This window comes from Micromesistius poutassou (assembly GCF_964030765.1).
Source record: "Micromesistius poutassou genome assembly, chromosome: 12".
In the NCBI taxonomy this organism is placed as follows: Eukaryota; Metazoa; Chordata; class Actinopteri; order Gadiformes; family Gadidae; genus Micromesistius; species Micromesistius poutassou.
In genome coordinates, this window is record NC_140282.1 from 3,353,670 (window position 1) to 3,369,047 (window position 15,378).

At 43.2% G+C, this 15,378-nt stretch overlaps 2 protein-coding genes across 3 annotated transcripts in view; one reads left to right on the plus strand and one right to left on the minus strand.

Annotated features, from left to right (window-relative positions):
* Window positions 1-12,957, plus strand: part of LOC311356659 (semaphorin-7A) — a 34,648-nt gene extending 21,691 nt beyond the window's left edge. For both annotated transcript variants that reach the window (XM_084476464.1, XM_084476463.1), the window contains 3 exons: window positions 9,170-9,327; window positions 9,969-10,039; window positions 11,656-12,957. In XM_084476464.1, the coding sequence (XP_084332590.1) occupies window positions 9,170-9,327; window positions 9,969-10,039; window positions 11,656-12,008 (582 nt within the window). In that variant the 3' untranslated portion in view covers window positions 12,009-12,957. The remainder of the gene's footprint in view (window positions 1-9,169; window positions 9,328-9,968; window positions 10,040-11,655) is intronic.
* Window positions 12,958-14,873: 1,916 nt separating this feature from the next.
* Window positions 14,874-15,378, minus strand: part of LOC311356105 (glycine amidinotransferase, mitochondrial-like) — a gene marked incomplete at its 3' end in the record, with an annotated part of 3,966 nt that continues 3,461 nt past the window's right edge. Inside the window, exon 6 of the mRNA XM_084475879.1 lies at window positions 14,874-14,885. Coding sequence (XP_084332005.1) covers window positions 14,874-14,885 — 12 coding nt within the window. The remainder of the gene's footprint in view (window positions 14,886-15,378) is intronic.

Sequence of the window (15,378 nt, forward strand, 5' to 3'; positions counted from 1 at the left end):
TATTTCGAACCGGTTAGACGTGAGAGGGCGAATGAGGAAATACCGAGAGCCGATGGCCGTCAAAGACAAATAAATGCATGGTCAGAGGAGAATGACTGGAGAGTTGGTGAAGTGTCCTGGTGAGCTATTTAGAAACGCAGAAGGTAGTAGTCTATGAACAGCAGTGCATACAATAACAACTTTTTTTTTTACCGTCAGTGAATAGCATCGAGTGAAAGTCAACGTTTTCTTTATATCTAGTGACAGTGATTATGTCGTTGGCTTTATTTCTAAGCTTTTACCTCTTTCTCCGGTGAAAATGTTGTTTGCAAACGTAACCGAAGCCAAGTAGGCTGGTCATGTCTTCAGTGTGATTATTTTTGATAGTGCTAACTAGTTTTCCTCGTGATTGATTGTCATTGACACCGTCAGGGTACCGCTTACCGGGACAGGGAGAGAGTAGTAAGCGTGTCTTTGTCGCTGTGTTTGGCAGGTGTCTGTGTGGGCGGTGTCGTCCCATGGAAACTGTGGTGGAGAGATTGTGTTGTAGGGAGGTGAGCGCGTTTTGGTCGCTGGTCGAGGAGCTTACCCCGATGTAAGATGCAGATGTAACGTGCCTAACTGAGCATCCTGGATTTGAGGCATGCTGCCTGAATCCGTTTGTGCTAAAGATAGCATCAGTGTTTCCCACACATAGGCCAATGTGTGGCGCTGCGCCACAGATTGAACAACGAGCGCCACAAATTGAATACGCTTTTCTTATTATTTTTACTTGAACGCGATTTTTAAATGTAACTCCGCCAGCCCGTAATCGCGCCCCCGAAATGCTGCCAGTACGACAAGTTCCCATTCCGACAGCCCTGTGCGCGTATGCAAATTAGCCATGTGCGCCAAAAAGAAGAAGGGCCCTATCTTGCGCCCGGCGCAATCGACTTTCTACACCGACGCATGTGTCGTTGCTAGTTTGCACCCGGCGCAAAGCTGATCTTCCCCCGCAGCAACCAGGCACCACTACACTTGCATGTTAAATATTATGATGTCAAAGATTATTCATACGTGTGAAACTGCATAGAAATAGCGTGTGGATTGTGGAAACATTTTTTTTCCATAGGGCTGCATGAATGAACATGAATGAAGTATAGTAGGCTATGCCATGCGTTAAAATAATAATAATACATTCGAGCAAAGTATATTCCAGGCTTCCAAAACAAAATCTAGTTTTAGAGTAAATGATTGGTTAAATTATTTGGGAAAGAACAGCTGATACAACGGTAAGTTGTACTTTTAAATCAATGCATCTGCAAACACCATACAGCGAACATATGTTCTTGACCCAGACATCGTGTACAAGCCCATTACTTAGGATTGAAGAGTATTTGATTGTGAGAAAACTGTTTTACCGCGAGTGAGTATTTAATAGAATGAATGCGGGTGATGCTTGGTGCGCGCCCATCTGTCTAAACACACGCAAATTAAACACATAAGTGTATGAGAAGGAAATCGAGTCAGTCGACCTGCGATAAGCAGCTGATTCTGAACGGACTCGTCTTCGAGATGGACGTGTTCTAACGCATTTTTAATCAATGAAATGTTAACACAACAGTATATATCTGACCATTTAATTTTCGAAATTTTAGGTGAAGCCGAGCTTCCCTTGCAGTCGAGAAGTCGCCACTACGAAAGAATGCAATGTATCCAACTAGCGCGATCTAAACAAACTAAGCTCCAGTGAATTACTACAATGCAGAAGTAGTGGAGAATGGCGAAACACAGCAACTCTAGCCTACTCTCAACCAAAATAAAACTAATCGCCGCCCGGTGCAGCAGTGTGAACTGCCCCGTTTTTAGAACGTCTCAGCCCGTCTCGTCGCAAGGAGTTGCGAGTTGCAAGCAGTTGCGTCGCAACTGCTTGCATTGCTACCTGGTCTGTGGGAAACACAGTAGCATACTTATATTTCAGGCAGGATCATGGTCCCCTTCAAGCCAGCAGGCACGAGTATGTTCATTAGGCATGGGCGATTCGCGAACGATTCGGTCAGAACGAAAGAATCCCGAAGGTGAACGACGAGAACTGATTCCCAAAAAGAAGAGAACTGATTCCTTTTTTTTTTTTTTTTTTTTACATAAAATAAAAATATGGTCACGTAAATAAAAGATACAAACGAACAGAGCTTCGTCTCCCCTCGACTTCATATTGATTGAGTCTAAAACGTTCTCAAACCACACGTGTGTCATGTTATGTTGTTATTCTATCTATCTATCTATCTATATATATCTATATATATATATATATATATCTAGGCTATCTCTATCTATATATTTACTTATATAATCTGACACTGTCACTCTCTCACTAGCTGCTACTCGTCTCTCTCAAAGATATCAAGGCGGGTTTTCGGCTGTCGTCCCAAAGCGGAGTACCTCATGTGACGTCATGCAATGCATTGTGGGAGAAATAAGAATCATCGCTAACCTGTTAGCAAACCGCTAACATATCACCTACTTTTCCTTATTATATTTCTTTTTTGTGATACCCTACAACATCAAATACAATGGATAATTGTTTAAATGTTTATTACCAACTAGAAAACTGCCAGAAAAGAAAAAAAAAAAAACCTGCACATTGGCCTTTAAACTCGGGGAAGATGCGAGTCTACAAATACAGCGCGCCCACAGAGCGTTGGCACAGAGACCGGCCCCAGACAAGAACCCCAGGGCGATCATTGTCAACTTCCTGCAGTACCAAACCAAAGAGGACATCCTCAAAAAGGCCTGGCAGACGAAAATCGAGATCGGGGGAAAGAGAGTGACGTTTGACCACGATTACCCAGTGGAGGTGGCTGCGAAGCGCCGTAGCTATGCGGGTCTGAAGAGAGTTCTAAAGGGAGAAGGGATTCGGTTTCAATCACCGCTAACGGCACTGAGAGTCCACTGGCAAGGAGGCGTCCGGACCTACGGCAGTCCACAAGAAGCTGCACGGGCGATGAAGGAGAAGGGAATGAAGGTGGATGGACTGATAGAGGAACAACTGACGCTGGAGCAGCAGCTTGAGACCGCTTTCAAGTGGCGCAGAGTCGGAGACCAGGAGAACGACGTCGCTGGGAGAGCGAGGGAGGAACTGAAGCGGTTCTCCAGGAAGAAGTGAGAGGAGTTCTTGAGTTTTGGTATTTTGGTAGAAATTACGAACTCTGGTATTTTCTAAATTCTTTAGTATTTTGTTATTCATGTTGCTCTCAGACTCTAGTTGGCTGTTTTCTGAAAGTTACGGTTATTTGCGATATTTCATTCTTCATTATGTGGGATGGTTTGATCAGTGTGGGTAAAGATATATCCCTAATGTTTTGTTGGCTTTAAAAGAATCATTAGGTTAAGGCCGGGAGTGATGGTTGGAGTATGTTGGACATTTTTAGCGTGTACGGAGGACTTCAGTTTGGAGAGTTTTCCATCGCTAAGAGGGGCCCTCTTACGAGAGGATTTCCCCTCTCCCCACCAACAGGGGAAATGGGGATAGATAAAGATCCCCAGTTTACCATGGGAGATCACTTTTTTGTTTACTTTTATTCAGTTAGAACAGCTGTTGCTGATGTTTTTTTTGTGTGTGTTTTTTTTGTGTTCATATTTAGCTTATGGGTAATGAAAGGGCATTGGGGAACGGATGTATAATGCAGTATGAATGTAATAAAGTGGTATCACTGAATGTGAATGGGCTGAGTAATCCAATTAAGAGGGCAAAGTTTATGGCCAAATTCAGAAAAGAAAAAATTCAGGTGGTTTTTCTGCAGGAGACACATTTGTCTATAGAGGAACATGAGAAACTAAAGCGATTTGGGTATAACAACACATTTTACAGCACTTACCACAAATACAGTAATAGGAGAGGGGTAGCCATATTAATATCGAATTCAACCAAATTTGAACCTGAAAAAGAAATGCGGGATAGGGAGGGAAGGTATATAATGGTAAAGGGTAAATTAGAGGGACAGAGTGTAACACTGATCAATGTATATGCACCTCCTGATAGCAAGAAAGCCTTCTTTGAATCATTATTTGACATCATTAATGTAGAATTAGAGGGGATCTTAATATGTGGAGGGGATTTCAATATGGTGATGAACTATAATCTAGATACAACTAGTACGAAGAAGAATAGGACATGGCTTAATAGGTATATGAATACGCAACTGGTTGATTTGGGAATAGTAGATGTTTGGAGAGACTTACATCCCTTGGGGAGAGACTATACACACTATTCAGACCCACACCAAATGTACTCAAGGTTGGACTATTTCTTTATGACAAAGGGGGATATGCATAGGGTAGAGGACTGTAGGATAGGGGTAGCAGATTTATCAGACCATAACGCAGTCTACCTGACAATAAACTTAAATAAGAGAAGGAGGACTACAGTGTGGAGAATGAATGTGGGGGTATTGAATGACAAAGACCTGGTGGAAAGGATAAGAATGGATATAAATAGGTATATAGAGGAAAACGAGGGGAGGTAGATCCAACCATCCTTTGGGATGCGCTTAAGGCGGTCACTAGGGGGAATTTGATGGCACAGACAGCACTTCGCAAGAAATCCAGACAAGCGGATTATCAGACCCAAATTGGTTGTTTGAAAGACTTGGAGAGAAAGCATAAGGCCACAAGTGACCCAGAGGTACTTAGACAGGTGAAAGATACAAAGAAGAAAATTGATAATATCTTACTGTCAGAAGTGGAAAAGAAGGCTAGATTTGTCAAACAAACCTATTATGAGGGAGGCCCTAAAGCAAGCAGACTACTGGCTAGACGTATAAGGAAACAGCAAGCATTGAACACCATATACAAAATTAGAGACCCCCAAACTAACGACTTGCTTACTGAACCAGATGAAATAGAGAGTATTCAGGGATTATTATCAAAATTTATACACACAACCAGCAATGGCAGACGAACATGATATGAGAAACTTCCTGACCAGGCTGGATCTACCATCAATAGGGAAAGAGCAGAATACATTATTGACTGCAGACATCACTGAGGAGGAAATGGAAAGGGCGATATCTAGGATGAAGAACAATAAGTCGCCTGGCAGTGATGGATTCCCCTCAGAATTTTATAAAACATTTAGACAAGAGTTGACCCCGGTACTGTTGGCCTCATTTAGACATTCAATTAAAGAAGGGAAAATCCCCCCCTCATGGAGGGAGGCCATTATCACAACCATACCCAAAGAGGGCAAGGATAAAGAGCATTGTAGCAGCTATAGACCAATATCAGTACTAAATGTGGACTATAAGATGTACACCTCAATAATCTCCAAAAGATTCGAGACATTCATGACTGACATTATAGACGAAGACCAGACCGGCTTTATTAAAGGTAGACAGACACAAGACAATATTAGGAGGATGTTACACATTGTAGAAGAGACTCAACAAACAAAGAAAAGTGCAATTTTAGTTAGTGTAGACGCAGAGAAAGCCTTTGACAGTGTCAATTGGACTTATTTATATAAGGTGTTAGAAAGATTTGGGTTCAATGAGAAGTCTGTCCAGTGTATTAAGGCATTATATCAAGAACCGGCTGCTAGGATCAAGGTGAATGGTAGTCTCACAGACCCCTTTTGTCTGGGAAGGTCTACAAGACAGGGGTGTAGTCTTTCTCCAACTCTCTTTGCAATATTCATAGAGCCATTGGCACAGGCGATAAGGCAGAACCAGGACATCAAAGGGGTGGAGGTGAATGGTAGAGAACATAAGATAGGGCTGTTCGCAGATGATGTGGTAGCCTACTTAGAGCGACCCAGTGAGTCCCTTCATGCATTGATGAATCTACTGGAGGAGTATGGATATTACTCAGGATACAAACTTAACGTTACCAAAACACAGATCTTGGCCATAAACTATGCCCCTACACCAGAGTTAGAAGAGAAATACAAAATTAAGTGGAATTCAGAAACAATTAGATATTTGGGAGTGAACATCACACGGGGAGTGGGGAAGTTATATACTGCAAATTACATTCAGATTAATCAGGAACTCAGACGGGATATAGGAAGATGGTCAATACTACAATTAGATCTTAGTTCAAGGATAGAAATAATTAAGATGAATGTATTACCGAGGCTACTGTACCTGTTCCAAACTCTGCCAGTAATGATACCACAGAAACAGTTCATGGAGTGGGATAGATGGATATCGAGGTTCATTTGGGGGGGTAGGAGGCCAAGGATTCGATTTAGCACCATGCAGCTCCCCAAAGACAAAGGGGGCATGGCAGTACCGAGACTGCAAGACTACTTCTATGCTGCACAGCTCAGGGCTGTAACTTGCTGGTGTAATGGAGAATATATAGCTAGATGGAAGGATATAGAAATGAAGGTAGAGGCTAGCCCAGTACAAATATTAATAACTGATAGGGAATTATTTAAGAGGGAAGAGGGATTGTTAGACCCAATAGTTAAACTCACATTGTGGATTTGGTACTTGGTAGTGAGGAAGTATGGGCTACAGACTGAAGCAAAGATTCTGAGGTGGTTAACCCATGACACGAGATTCAAACCAGGAATTAGAGACTGGGGCTTTGAGAGATGGGCAAATAGGGGTATTACAGCAATATGTACACTAGTTGAGAGGGGGGAGATGCAGAGTTTTCAGGCTTTAAGGGAGAAATTTGATTTGGAAGCAAACAAACTTTTTAGATATTTTCAGGTGAGGGATTATTATTTAAAAGAAATAAAGTTCGAAGAACCCAAAGAACAGAATATGATTATTAAAATAATGATGAATGCATATGAAGGAAGAAAATTTAGAGTCATCTCAGCTTTATACCAAGCTCTTGGTGCCAGTGGAAGTAATTCAACTGTCTATGTTAAAGAAAAATGGGAAAAAGAGCTTGGAGTAGAAATAACAGAAGACGACTGGTTTAATGTGTGCAGGGTTCAACACTCAGCCACTGGTTCTAGGGTGTGGCGAGAATTTGGGTGGAAGAACATTATAAGGTTTTTCATAACACCAAAGATTAAGGGAAGATACACATCAGGTCAGAATTCATGCTGGAGGTTGTGTGGTCAAGCGGAGGCAGACCATACCCATGTGTTTTGGAAATGTCAAAAGATGGAGGATTATTGGGAGGGAGTGTGGAGTGTGCTGAGGGAGATACTGGGATATGAGATACCAAAGACTTGTTTGGTATTGTATCTGGGGAACATTCCACAAGAGGAGGTACAAGGAAGAGATAAATACCTGGTGAAAGTATTATTGGTGGCTAGTAGGAAGGCAATTACAAGGGCCTGGTATAAGTTAGAACCCCCAACTAGAGAACAGTGGCTGAGCATAGTGGAGGAGATTTATGATATGGAGAGGTTCACACATACCTTGAGAATGAGGGAGGAACAGTTTCAAGGGAAATGGGAGAAGTGGAATTATTACAGGTTATTAAGGGGGGAGGACGATACCACAAGTAATAACAACTGAACAGGGGGAATAAACTGCTGCATTGTGACTGAATGGAAGGACCTATAAGCTGTATTTTATTTATTTTATTGTACTTTATTATTATTTTTTATTATTATTTTTTCGTTTCTTTCTGGTTTCTAAGAAATGTGTAATATTGTATTTAAATGAAAAATCCAAATAAAAATTAAAGTTAAAAAAAAAAGAAAGTTGAGTGGATCTTGAATGAATGACTGAATCTCTGCCCCTTATGGTGACATTTGTTTGCCTTCATAGTCTTTTACTGTAACCTGTCAATGTATTTATGCTAATTAGTACATACATAATTTGATTATGCACTGTTTGCCCATGTTAACAAACAATTTCCAAAAACTTGTAATATATTTTTTGTTTGTCTTGATGTAAGTAATAAACTCAGTAATTTTTTACCCTATTCATGTGAGAAAAATAATGAATAGGTGTATGAATAGGATATATTTGGGTCTTTTTCCAAACTTTCCCCTAATGGGATTCTTCAGGACTTTTTTTTTCCTTACTCAGGACATATTGAGGATACAAAATCAGTTGAGTTTGCTTCTGTTGCAATTTGTTCTAGGTTGACCCTCATTTTGGCTTAAAATGACTGGACTAACAGTGATAAGGTCACAGACCTCCTGTTTCTCGATGATTTAGTTCAAACCATACAAAACTATAAACATATTTCTGGTGTGCTCGTGTGTTATGAGCCCAGGAGAGTCCTGCTCACTGTTCTGTAGCTACCGACCACGCCAGGGGAAGCAGCTTCACTGTTTATGCTCCACAGGTCTGGAACAAACCTCAACACTCATCATTTGAATCAGGGCTCAAAATATGCTCTTTTTTCCAGGGCTTTTGTTCAGCAAATTTTCTTCAATAATTGTTTTTATTTCTTGTATTTTATATTTCTCACTCTTTTATTCTCTTTTGATTGTTCCTTTACAGTTTTTTACATGTGATGTCTTCCAATCAAAAGCACTTTTAATGGCCTTGTTTTTGATTGGTGCCGTATATTTACATAGATAGATAGATAGATAGATAGATCCTTTAATAATCCTTTACAGGAAATTACAGTGCCACAGCAGCTTTAAGACAGACATAACACTACACATTTCCTCAGATAGCTTCCATACTTATTAAGTTAAAATACAATAAATAAATACAAAAAGTGCAAAGTTAATTTTGTGCATTGTAATACCTTATAGCAGCTGTTGTACAAGACTTCCTATATCTCTCAGATTTGCACATTGGTGCAATCAGCCTCTTACTGAAGGTGCTGCTCTTGATCACCTTCAGTGCTTGGAGGATTCAAACAACCTTTTAACACAGAACATGGCTGAAGTCGAAGTCACAATGACCCGGCGGAGTGAGAAAAAACTGAAAAAAAAAGAAAGACACGAGGCATGATAAAAAAGAGGACAGGAAGTCAGGCTGAGCTCATAATAACACACTGTTCTTACTGTTCCTCATTGGTTAATGTTTAACAAAGGTCACGCAATCACACATTCACTGCACACAATGCACACAAAGTGTGTTCATGTCAACGTTGGCGTGGAAACACCACGAGATATCAAACATTAACCCTCGAATGGACCTGGCTGAATGTGTGTCTCCTGATTCCCTTCAGGAGCTTCGTTTAGGATCCCAGATGTCTGAGGGGCCGCAGGGTCGCCATCTTGGCACCTCATCACTCTGAGGAGGTGTAACGATGGTCTGTGTTTGCTCCGCCTCAGAGGAAGCTGTATGTGAGCTCGTCCACGGAGGTGGTGCAGGTGGAGGTGCAGCAGTGTGACCGCTACGGCCCGCACTGTGAGGACTGCGTGTTGGCCAGCGACCCCTACTGCGGCTGGGACCGGACCAGCTTAACATGTGTTCCTGCTACACCCTTATTGTGAGCCTGGTATATATTTATGGGTTTTCTCTCTCTCTCTCTCTCTCTCTCTCTCTCTCTCTCTCTCTCTCTCTCTCTCTCTCTCTCTCTCTCTCTCTCTCCTCTATCAGTCATGGGTTTCCTCCTCTCTAACTCTCACCCCTGTAGATACTCTATCAGTCATGGGTTTCCGCTCTCACTTTCACCCCTGTAGATGCTTTATCAGTCATGTGTTTTCTCTTCTCTCTCTCTCTCTCTCTCTCTCTCTCTCTCTCTCTCTCTCTCTCTCTCACCCCTGTAGATGCTCTATCAGTCATGGGTTTTCTCTTTTTCTCTCTCTCTCTCTCTCTCTCTCGCCCCTGTAGATGCCCTATCAGTCATGGGTTTCCTCTCTCACTCTCACTCTGAGATATCTAAATCCAGTAGAACCGATTAATTTTAAATAGATAGACACCTCGGCCTGTGGGGACCATCATGGTTTTGTTGAGCTCTAGTTCCTCAGGATGTGAAAGGTTTTCTGAAAGGGAAGTTTACCTGCATCTGAGAATGCAGAAGTTTGCATCTGGTTTTGAAACCACTACCTGTTTCCGTAACACCCTACATCAAAGTAGGCCTACGGTAGTTTGGCGTATAACAGAACTTTAAACCTTTGTATCTTCCAGGGAGACACTGCAGGATGTGGAGAGAGGGAATCACTCTGTGTGTCTGTCCGGGATAGGACAGAAAGACCAAGGTGACTAGAAGATTCTTATTTGTCATCATTACATTTTTTATTTTGAACGTTCAAAACCCATCAAATACGGATGGACATATTTCTTGATTGATCGATGAATATTCAAAGTACTTAAATGTTCCTTCAAGCAAATAAACTGAGACGGACCCACCTCACAAAGAGAGATGATTCACTCCAGTGTCTTCATTGAGGAGCAACGTAAAAACCTGATATGTCTTTCACATACTTTCCACCAAACTCCTTGAATACTTTCTGACTGTCGCCGTATTCTTCACCCCGGTCTCTCTGCCTCCCCTCGTCTCCCTCCCGGTCTCTCTGCCTTCCTCTGTCTCCCTCCCCGGTCTCTCTGCGTTTCCCCCCCCCCCCCCCCTTTGCATGTAGCACAACGTATTACAGCGTATTGTGACAAATAGCTCATCGGAGAGGCTTTCCTTCAGGGCAATTCCGGCCAGCAAGCCCTTACTAACAGAAACCATTCTATTTCTATTGTAAGTATCATCTTTGCTAGTTTCTCTACACAATGCAGGTGCTTTCCTTAGTGCTGCTTTACAATAGGTGTGCCAAAGTGATTCATATAATAAAGCGATAGTGCAGCAAGATGAGGAAGGCAATGCATGAAACCACACTAGTACCACAGGTATTGGTTTCCTACCGGGGGTATATTTTCTAGTTTGTGGTGTACCTGCTATATCACTATAGCTGACACATATAGTATCTCACCTGCCTCTGCTGCCTGCCCACACCCGTGACTGATCTGGTGCAACTTGCGTATGCTAATGTATAACACAACCCTTAAAACGGCGCAGACATTGGCAGGCTGCTTCCAAAGCAGGTTGACTCTTACTACAACCTGGAGAGAAGTTCATCTGAAGTTATGTTCATTTAGTTTGGCCTTTAATGCGTAGTGCAACTGGTTACATTTGAAATAGTAGAACATCGTAAGAAGACTTCTCCTCATTCAAGAGCAACTTGCCAGTTGGCCTCCAGCGTGAATAACGTTTGAATGGTGAGTAGGACGCAGAGAGCTTTAAGCCTCGAGATTAAACGCTCATTTCCTCCGTGGGGTCCCTGATCCACCATGGTGTAACATTCTAACAAACGAAACGCTCAGCGTGTGTCCATCGTTCCTGTCAGGATCCCCCAACTCATCGGGATGCAGGGTCAACCTTGTGATTCTGCCCTTCACTCCGTCTCCAATGTTTGTCTTACCACACGTTTGGTTCATCCCCATCCTTAATCTTAACTAGGGGTGGCATGTGGGCTCAGGAGGTAGAGCGGGTTGACCTGTAACCGGAATGTTGCCAGTTCCATGCCCGGCTCAAGTGTCGAGGTGGCCCTGAGCGAGACACCTCACCCTCACTGCTCCTGATGAGCTGGCTGTTCGCCATGCATGGTTGACTCCGCCGTCGGTGTGTGAATGAGTGCATGAATGGGTGAATGTGAGGCAATATTGTAAAGCGCTTTGAGTGGCCACTGCGGTCCATTTACCAGTTACCATTTAGTGAACACATGTCGCGGATGTGTCGCCACTTCCACTCAGGTCTTTTTGGAGAGATAGAGTAACAGTAACGCAACACTGGACTCAACCGCCTTCCTCTTTGTGCTTCCTGTCCCAGAGGAGCACACAGTGGCCTTGCAGTCCAGGTACTTCCTGCATTGTCCCGTCACCTCGCACCACGCCACGTACACCTGGCACGGTCCCGGGAACGTCACCACGGCCTGCAGCAACACGGAACATCGGTGTGACCTCCTGATCGACAACATCACCGAGAACCAAGAGCGCTACACATGCACGGCGATCGAGCTGGGCTACAGTAGGACCGTGGTTCACACAGTCCTGAAGGCGAAGGTGGCGGAGCTGAAAAGCGCCACCGGCCTGGGGCGGTACGAAGGGTCTGGTGTAAGGTGGGTCGTGGCCATCAGCCTTCTTCAGCTAGCAGCCATAGCCGTTCTACAGAGTACAGAGTAAAGGGCTGATTATGGTCCCACGTTCACGCAACGCAAGGGGGTTACGGACCCCTTATGTCCTTGCGGACCCTCCTTGCGTCCACCGCAAGGGCCTGACGTGTTACAAGCCGTTTTGAAAATCTGCCTCTTCTGGCATCACAAGTGGGCGTGTCCACTGACTGATTTTCCAAATGGCTTGTAACGGCTGATCACACTCACACCTGGTGGTATAATATGTCACCTTTAAAACAATAAAACAGTGTGTCATGTGTATGTCATGAGTGTCATGCCAGCATTAGTTGACAGAGGTAAAGTACAGCCCACAGAGGAGGCAGCAGGAGTCACTGTGATGAGTGTGTGAGGGGGTATGAGGTGGGACTCAAGACAACAGAATGATGGAACATTATCATTGTGGTCACCAGAAACGTGATCCTCGTATCTGTTCAGGCAGTGTGCATTCACCTTAAGATTATATAATAATCTTAATCTCTATTATATAATAGAGATTAAGTTAGATTAAATTATCCCTAAAATTTGATCAGGCCTTATGTTCACAATTGTTATCTTCTTAAGGGGGTACAAGTATAAAGTATAAATCCCTTTAAACCGCCATTATATGCACATGTTGTAATTTAACGTAAAAGATCTCCTTTCAGGCCTTTGCAATTTGTATCTCTTTTGTAATCTCATTATTTGCTCTCAATTTAGAGTTTGAGCAGGCTGCAATACATGTTACATTTATTGTGAATGTTTGTGTAATGTTAAGACTATATTAGAGGTTCCGGTTTGGCTTCTTATTTGAATTTTGTGGAAGAAAATCTTAATTTCTTATTTTATTATAATTTATTTTTGAAGGCTTCATTTCAATCTTTCCGCGTCCCAGTGGTTGAGAACACCTGCTTTTAGCAACCGTTAAATGTTATGTATGACACCTGTACATATGCAATATATAAAATATATCATTTTTGCGAGTTCTGCGTACAATGATTCATGTAATGGAGAAGTCAGTGAAGGTATGAGGAAGAAGCTGGAGGCATTGCATGATTGAATCACATTAATATCGGTGACGATTCTGATATCAGATGATGGCCTGACACGAGTGTGCGGTTTCACGCTGAACTGTGTGGTTCAGTTTCACAATGTTCTCATTTCTCAGCAAATTAGCCAATTCTTGCTTCTTATCTTTTTTGAGCAGCCACGCCGACGCTTCTACGAAATACGAGTTGGGTGAAAATAAAACACTCACGCACATTTCAGTAAGATATAAAGTAAAACTTTATCATGACATACAAGTTTAAAAGCCCTGAGAACCATATCTTTATATTACTAATGTGAGCAAAACAGAATGTGTGAAAAACCACTTTGGAAAAGTGCTCTTCAATATAAACCAGCACAAACCGGTTTTTTACAAGCATTCATGTGCTTTGCCCTAATATTTTTTGACGTTTAAATCAAAGAAAAACTATAATATCAGTAATATCATTATTATCATGTCAATAATAACAACAGTACAAAAATATGCACAAACCCCACAGATGAATTAATATACGGAGCATTGTACAAGCCAAAAACAACATAAAATTGATTAATGAGGTATTTGATAACCACTTGCATATGCACCTGCCTTCTCTTCTCATTTACACACGTCAGGTTCCTTTTTTTTCATTTTTCTTTTTCAATTTTAAAACTGAACTTAACTTCGAAATTGTCCGAAAGACACAAACTGCAGACGTTGTCCGACGTCCCCACTTCCTGAGTGATGAGGCCATGCCGGCTGTGGTCACACACACACACACACGCACACACAAACTAATAATAAAATAAAAATTATAATAATTCCAAAAAAATGCCACACTGAAGCCAATAACAGCCGGAGACTGCATTTCTTTTTACCGATGCAGCATCTCGGGCCTACATGCCTCACGATGTACAGAACATGACTGCAGCCCAATGCCCTGAGGTAATACGGTCTACGAGGTAGGGGGGTCTTCAGCAACACACACACACACACACACACACACACACACACACACACACACACACACACACACACACACACACACACACACACACACACACACACACACACACACACACACACACACACACACACACACACACACACACACACACACACACACACACACACAGCGAGTGAAGTTGTCACGTTGGGGGAACGTTTCAATATGCGCCAGACTTTCCGTTTCATTTAATTTGAGGGACCTTTGGGGAGAAGGTTAAACCAACACGCCTCCTACCTGCGAAACGGAGCCCTTAAACGGATCAGAACGAGGTTATAAATAAAATACGCTAGGTGCGAGCTGTCCTTCTGTTTGGTGGAAGGCGCCCCCTGCTGCATAACTTCTGGTACTACAACCGCTATCAACTGAAGGCGGATCAACCCTTACCCACTCCACCATGTTCTCTCACACACACACACACACACACACACACACACACACACACACACACACACACACACACACACACACACACACACACACACACACACACACACAGTAAAAGGCTCCACTGTCATCGCCATGTCAACTGATTGAATCAAACAAGGGGGTTCCCGACACATGCAGAGAGAAACTGTGTTTTTGGTAACACAGCCAAATTAAATCATGGAGCAAACTAAACTCGCTACTATAAAAACATCCGCAGAGACAAATAAATAGCTAACCTTGGTCGCCAGGGCAACAATATGAATGATGACTGTGGTCGTTACACTGAACCCTTTCCCCAAAAACAAAATAAAAACACAACAATAGAAAGATATCTGACCGCCTACTTCCATCTCTCCCCAGCCCCCCCCCCCCCCACCCAACCCAGAGCAGTGGAACACAGAACCATGCAGCGGCCTGATCGCAACTGCGGTGAACTCTTAAGGCAGCAACTACATCCATGAGCACATTAAGAAGTGGTTGAGAGTGGATCCAGAGCGATTTGTGCACCCGTGTCGCCTCCCGCGAGGCCGTCCCCCCCCCCCCCCAAGCCCCCGTGGCAGGCCCGGAAGGCTTCTGTTACAATTCATCACGCCTCACACATTCACACATGCGTGGTTCCGTCTACAGCGCTGGGGCCACGAGCCACCGGAACAGCAGCGGTCATAGAGAGACGCCCGGACCCCCGAGAGACAAGAGAGACGGTTGAGTCTCCTCGCTGACAGCCAGGAAGAAGGGCGTTCTCTCAGCGTCAAGCGAGACCGCACCGCACCGCAGACAGCAGAGTCAAATGCAATGTTTAAGAAAGCAGGTCACTTTCTGGAGGACGATTTCCTGGCCTTGTCACGTTTACCGTCTGACCGCAGCACTGGGGTTAGGACTTAGCACATCTAATTTAATGCATAAGACTAATCACCTAACACCTGATTAGTTGAATGCTGGGTC